General features: G+C 37.7%; 1 protein-coding gene across 1 annotated transcript; it reads left to right on the top strand.

The window, feature by feature from the left end:
* The first annotated feature begins 383 nt into the window (after positions 1 to 383).
* Positions 384 to 3,210, top strand: LOC109187493. The gene is made up of 5 exons (XM_019337693.1): positions 384 to 847; positions 1,092 to 1,315; positions 1,422 to 1,455; positions 1,642 to 2,369; positions 2,729 to 3,210. The coding sequence occupies exons 1-5, from the start codon at positions 466 to 468 to the stop codon at positions 2,969 to 2,971; spliced, it is 1,611 nt and encodes a 536-aa protein (XP_019193238.1). The 5' UTR covers positions 384 to 465; the 3' UTR covers positions 2,972 to 3,210.
* The last annotated feature ends 3,439 nt before the right edge of the window (positions 3,211 to 6,649 follow it).

Below are 6,649 nucleotides of genomic sequence, written 5' to 3'. Positions count from 1 at the left end.
TATACTTTCTATAAGGAAAACAATGCATGCGTCCCCGAAGTTGAATTCGATCATATTAACTAAGACCACTAGATTGTCCGTATCTAACTCATCACTCAGTATAATAAAAATAATATATATTTTTATATAACAATTAACATCGTACACCATACAAGTGTATTTTTTATTTTTATTTTTTTGTTAGACCACTAAATGTTTTGAGTAGATTATACCTATAAAATTATTTTTAAGTTCGTACTATATTTGGAGTGCACGGAATTGATCCAATTAAGCGATCATTTTTTTTATTCGGGATTTCGGGAGAGAGTTACGTGACAGTGTATATGACAGGTGCTATATTGATATCATCAAATATGCATTTTTATCTGGTTCAGTTGAGTGAATTGTATCTGAAGCTCAACGAAGTTTGTATCTTTCTAAAAAGGGGCGGAGTGGCCACCGTGTAGAGGTGTTCTTTTACTGGGAATGGAAGGTAACGGCGGCGGGGAGTTTAGGTTCTTGATAGTCAAGCCTGAGAATGGAGGGATTTGGGATGCCTTAAGATTTGGTGTATTGGGGGACAAACAAAGCGGCGCTAAATTTCTTCAAAGTTCCTCTTATGGGATCATCAGGAAAGAACTCCAGGGTGTTTCTGGTTACGACGGCGACGGCGACGGCGGTGGCGGTGGCGATGGAGATGGGGAGGACCCTGCGCATATATGGGTGATATTCGTCTCCATTGTAGTGAGAAAGTTGTTAGCTTTGTTTAGGAAACCATTGGAGTGGACTGGCTATCTTTTGGAGTTCATTCTGAACCTCATCTCTCTCAATGGCACCTTTTTTGCTTTCCTCTACAAATTGTTTCATGGTAAATGCTCTCTCTCTCTCTCTCTCATGAGTTATCTTCTGGCATTGTTTGATAATGTTTTTACACATTTCATATGGTCTGCTGCAAATCCTTTGAAACTGGTTTTACACTCATAAAATGCATGATGAAATGCCTCTATAACACTTCTGGAAATGATAGCTGATTACTTTGCTGTTGCATTTAAGCTATTTGCATCAATCATATATGTGTGGATTATAGATGATGTCTCGTGTCATGGAATCAGGGCAATTGGTGATGCCACAGAGAGGGTCTGAAACTTATATTTCTGCAATTGGGCATTTGGATGGCCGTATAGATCTATCCAAGAGTGAAGACCCCGATTTCTGGAAGAAGAATGTGCCATTAGAACCTGGAAACCGAGCTCTTATGGACCTCTGTATGGTGGCTTCAAAGTTGGCCTATGAGAATGAAAATGTCATTAGGAATGTTGTAAATCTTCACTGGAGGGTATGGTCCTTCCCTGTTCCTTTGCACTTTGCATGAATCCACTGCTAGACTGGCTTTTCATCTTAGATCTGAATTACAGTAATTTCATTTTTGTTTGTAAAAGCAGATGCATTTTGTGGACTTCTACAACTGTTGGAATGGTGAGAATTTAACCTGTGGCATGCATATGATTCAATTCATGTGAATTGTTGAAAGTTCCGAAGCCTCTTGACATATTTTATTTCTCTTTGCTTGTTTGAAAGTGGATTTTCTTCACTGTTCGCTCATTGCCTTATTGATCAATTTTTTTTTTTTTGTTGTTGTTCTCAATCTGATGTTCGGGATAGATTATCAACAAGAAAGTTCCACTCAAGTTTTTATATTGTCTGACAAGCCGAAAGATGCAAACTTGATATTGGTTGGCTTTAGAGGCACAGAACCATTTGATGCTGATGACTGGGGTACTGATTTTGACTATTCTTGGTATGAGATTCCAGAAATGGGAAAAGTACACATGGGGTTTTTAGAAGCCATGGGTTTGGGGAACAGAAAGGACGTTTCTACATTCCAAGAACAACTTTTCGTGAAAAATGCAAAATCTGGTTCTGCAGAAAGTTCTGAGCCATCATCTATGTTGTTCAGTGATTCTGATGAGAATAATGGATCTCACAACTCCAAAAAGCCTAATGATGCGGGCAAAGAAGAGTTTTCTGCATACTATACTGTTAGAATGAAACTCAAAAGTCTACTCAGAGAGCATGAAAATGCAAAATTCGTCGTTACAGGCCATAGCTTGGGTGGAGCCCTTGCAATTTTGTTCCCAACAGTTCTAGCAATGCACAAGGAAGAGGAAATGATGAAACGGTTATTGGGAATTCATACGTTCGGCCAGCCCAGGATTGGGAACAGGCAGTTAGGAAGGTACATGGAAGAGCATTTGAATCAACCCGCTCCCAGGTACTTCAGGACTGTTTACTGCAACGATCTTGCACCTAGGTTACCATATGATGACAAGACATTTTTGTATAAGCATTTCGGGGTGTGCCTCTACTACAACAGCGTGTACATTGAACAAGTAAAGTCCCTACTACCTCTCTTCCTGCATTTCTATTTTCTTATACTGCATATATACATTTCACTGTCCTTTTTACCTAAACTGTCCAAATTATGCATCACTTGAAAATATTTGGCTTTTTTCCTTTCATGCAATATATATTTCCAACCTTATTAACTGTTCCTACTAGATGTCATTTCTCTCGATTAATTGGCACAGCAGCTTTATAGATGACAATTGGCAGAAGGGTATTCGATATATCCATTCAATAAATCAATTGTGTGTGTGCATATATATAATTATATATAGATATTCCTTTTAGATGAATTTGAATACCAGAAACAATGGATGACTTGAATTGTTTTCCTGCTGGATTTTAGAGAGTAGATGATGAGCCAAACCCCAACTATTTTGGGATACGCTTCCTGATACCGATGTACCTGAATGCTGTTTGGGAGTTGATCAGAGGTTTGATGATTGGTTACATACATGGATCAGCGTACAAGGAAAGCTGGGAATCAATCCTGTGGAGGATTGTAGGACTCTTTATTCCTGGAATTGCTGCTCACAGTCCAGTTGACTATGTTACTTCCATAAGGCTTGGGAGGGAAAGACAGAATTAGCTGTCATCCATGTAAGGGCCTTGTTAACTCGCATCTTGAGTGCGAATCTGCAGGTGGACAAGAAGACCTGGTTTTGGAAGAAATGGAGTCAAGAAACATGTTTTAGATTGTTTGAGTGGTGATGTATATATATAACAGACATTGCTGGTTTTAGTCTGGTTTGCATGAGGAAACTCTTGTCTCTTGAGTGCAATAAATCATAAATGCTGCTGATAAAATCCATTGATTGTTTAGTTGCCTATCTGATGTAGGGGTGTAAAGGAGCCGAACAGCTCGCGAGCCGCTTATGAGTGGCTCGGTCAAAGCTCGGCTCGAGCTCGGTCAATATCGAGCTCGAGCCGAGCCTAGATATTCTATACTCGTGGCTCGTCGAGCGGCTCGTGAGCCATATAATATATAATATATAATATATAATAATGATATAATATAATATAATAATAATATATAAAAATAACAATTAGAATTTAGAATTTTAAACTCAAAATCTCTAAACGATTTCTATTATTTATGTATGGATAAAACAAAGTAGTTTGAATTTTAAACCAAAAGTATTAAATATGTCAAATTCAATGTCAAAATCGAGTTCGAACTCGAACAATTGGGCTGCTCGAGCCGAGCTCGAGCAGCACGAAAATTACCGAGCGCGAGCTCGAGCATCAGTTCTTGAGCTCGATCGAGCTCGAACTCGTGCCGAGCCTCCATTAACGAGCACGAGCTCAAGCCTACCCAGGCTCGAGCTCGACTCGGCTCGTTTACACCCCTAATCTGATGTAGTAAAACTTTTACCTCCATTGTTCATAGGACACCTTTATCTACACCCGTCACCTCACGGGGCACCTCTAGCTATCTACACTCCTACACCTTGGCTCTGTTTGGTAAAATAGTTAGTCTATTAGTCAATTTTAACTTATTTGACCTCTATTAACTGTTTGACTTGGTTAAACAATCAATATGAGTATTTGATTAATTAACTTTTATAACAACTTATTACTCCAAAATGCTAAAATTAAAAAAGCTATGTACTCAAAGTAGCTTTTTTTTTATTAGCTTTTTTGAGAAAGTCATTTTGTATGTAATCAGTTTTTTGAGAAAGTCATTTTGTATGTAATCAGTTAATTTACCTAACATTTTCTACAATTAATTAATGTTATCAACTAGTTAAATCCACTAACACAATTAGGTAACTGCTAACATCCATTTACTAAACACCCATTTTATTACTGCACCATATGCATGCATGCGGAGGCTTTCAGATATATGTGTACCTTGTAGTTGTGAACTAAGCATTTAAAATTGGTCTGTTTCATATATAAGTCAACGTCCGTACAGCTGCTTACTTCCTAACACATAGTGGAAGTTGTAGACATACAACGTACTTGGATCAAACGTAGCTTCAATTCCAAAAAACATAAGCAAAAACCAGCGCCCAGGAATGTTGGTGGAAAGATCATATCAGATCAAAATTAAACCCTGGAAACAACTGGCAGATATTTCCCCAATCTTCTCATCATTATTTTATCATTCCCACTCGTAAGTAATTGATCTTCTGGTCCATATATTTGGTCACCCCTCTGGATCAAAAGCGAGTGAATTGAATTGAACGAATTGAAGGCGATATTGTGCTCCCGAATCCTTTGGGCATGCCTTGTCCAGATTCAACAAATTTCCTCTTCTCTTGCTCTCATCTCTTTACCACTTTTCTACTCTACCTAACAATCAATCATTCTTGGAATGAGTTCCAACATGCATGATGAACACTTTATTATGCATATGTATTGCTTGCATCTTACCCTTTTCACCGCCTACATCTCTATTCTAAACATGCAATGTTTTAAAATTATTTGTTAATTAAACTGGAAAGAAGTCAATATAATAAACCCCTAATAAATTGATTAAATAAGGCAATTGAGTTCCTAACACTTCAATAAAAGAAGTGCAATTTTGTCCCGAAAGAAGTGATTAAGTGAGTGAAACATGACTGTTGAACCAAAATGTCACTGTTCAGTTCTTACTAATACACTCTCGATTTAACCTGAGCCCAAGTTTGATTTTTTTGCAATCACCCTCTTGATCTATCTAGTTCTGATACTGTCACATTTTTAAGAGGCAGATGTTAGACTTGACACTTTACTGGCCTCCGCTCAACAAGTAAGATTTCCTTCCACTTTTCCATGCAAATCCCTCATCTGTTTCAAAGATGCATGCATGCTAGCTGTCCATGTTCACTGTAACTTGTAAATCATGTCTGTTTGGGGTAGGTATAAATACAGTGTCACCTCTACCGTTTTGCTCTCAGGGTCCAGCTCCAAATCGGAGAGCTTTTTTCCCCTTACCGCCGGCCGGCCACCTGCAATCTGTCTCCGATCTCTCTCCGCTACTAATCAATTAAAAATCTTCAACAACTGATGAAGATGGGCAAGAATAATAAACAGATCAAGAATGGGTTTACGCGCAAGTGTGCTTCTCTGATCAAGGAGCAACGTTGCCGGATTTACATCCTCCGCCGCTGCGCCGCCATGCTCCTCCGCTCCTACATCCACGGAGATGATTAAATAAATAAATAAATATATGAGCTAATTAACGCCTACTCCTGCCTTCTCCTTTAATTTAGTCTTCATCTTCTTCATTGCCCACTCCCTTTTTTTGCCTAATGGCAGCTTCAAAGTCTGTTAGGTTTTCTGGGGGCATGAAGTGGTGAAAAAAAATTAAAGAGTTCAAGAATGGATAATGCTTTCGACTGCAGCTCATATACACTTGTAACATCACTCATGCATATATACTTGAGTCTTGAAAATAATTTACATGTTTTATATAATGTATGCACTTTTATGTTTTTATGTGTTAGTTTCAATAATCAATAATATAAAATGCTATTGTGTTTGTTGATTTTAAGAGTAGTTAAGGGCAGGTCAACACAATCAGTTGAATTGCAGGAAAATTAACATCTTTATACATGTCCATTATACCAATTTTGACTTGTTAAACTACGGTGTCTGATTAATTAGCTTTTCTGTAACAATTTATTACTCCAAAACACTAAAATACAAAAAACTGTTCAAAGCAGATTTTTCCATCCACTGATGGCTTGTTCCACAATCTTTTCTTATAAGGGAGGGACTTTGTGCCATTGGACTACAAGGTCCTTGACAAATCATTTTATATATAATTTAATTTATCAAACATTTTTTTACAGTCAATTAATATTATTATTTAACCAAAATCGACAAACTCAATCAGCTATTTACTAAACAATAGATATTTTAAAAAACTTGAAAACGCCTAGACATATTCCGTTAGTTACTATTCCATCAAGATTTTTAGTATAAGGCAAGTAAAGATGCTCGCTGGCTCGGATTGGGAGTGCAAATCTTTGGTCCACAGTACTCCTGGTACTTCTTATCCGGCCAGCTAGACAGCCTATTCATGATGCTACTCTTTTGTCCTTTCACTAGCGTCAAAAGAGGTTTAATTTGTTTTGAGTTTTTGGGGTCCACCACATGCTTGTAGAAATGTCTAACCCAATAGTTGCACAGTTGGACAAAGTACCCACTCAAACAGGTACAATTTGTTGACCATTTTTCTTTACTTTCAGATTGAATGAAGCTTTTTTCTTTTCTCTCTTTGTTTCACAAGATGCCGCGTAGTCTGAAAGAATTGCATAAGGAATATATGAATGAG

Source organism: Ipomoea nil, unplaced genomic scaffold (genome assembly GCF_001879475.1).
Source record: "Ipomoea nil cultivar Tokyo-kokei standard unplaced genomic scaffold, Asagao_1.1 scaffold1421, whole genome shotgun sequence".
Taxonomy (NCBI): domain Eukaryota; kingdom Viridiplantae; phylum Streptophyta; class Magnoliopsida; order Solanales; family Convolvulaceae; genus Ipomoea; species Ipomoea nil.
Note: the sequence above shows the minus strand (reverse complement) of the source record. Positions and strands in the feature narration are given on the sequence as shown.

Coding starts and splice junctions, on each gene's coding strand:
- LOC109187493 (XM_019337693.1), top strand. CDS start 466: ATGGAAGGTAACGGCGGCGGGGAGTTTAGGTTCTTGATAGTCAAGCCT. Junction 848..1,091: donor CCTCTACAAATTGTTTCATG/GTAAATGCTCTC, acceptor TCATGGAATCAG/GGCAATTGGTGATGCCACAG. Junction 1,316..1,421: donor TTGTAAATCTTCACTGGAGG/GTATGGTCCTTC, acceptor TTGTAAAAGCAG/ATGCATTTTGTGGACTTCTA.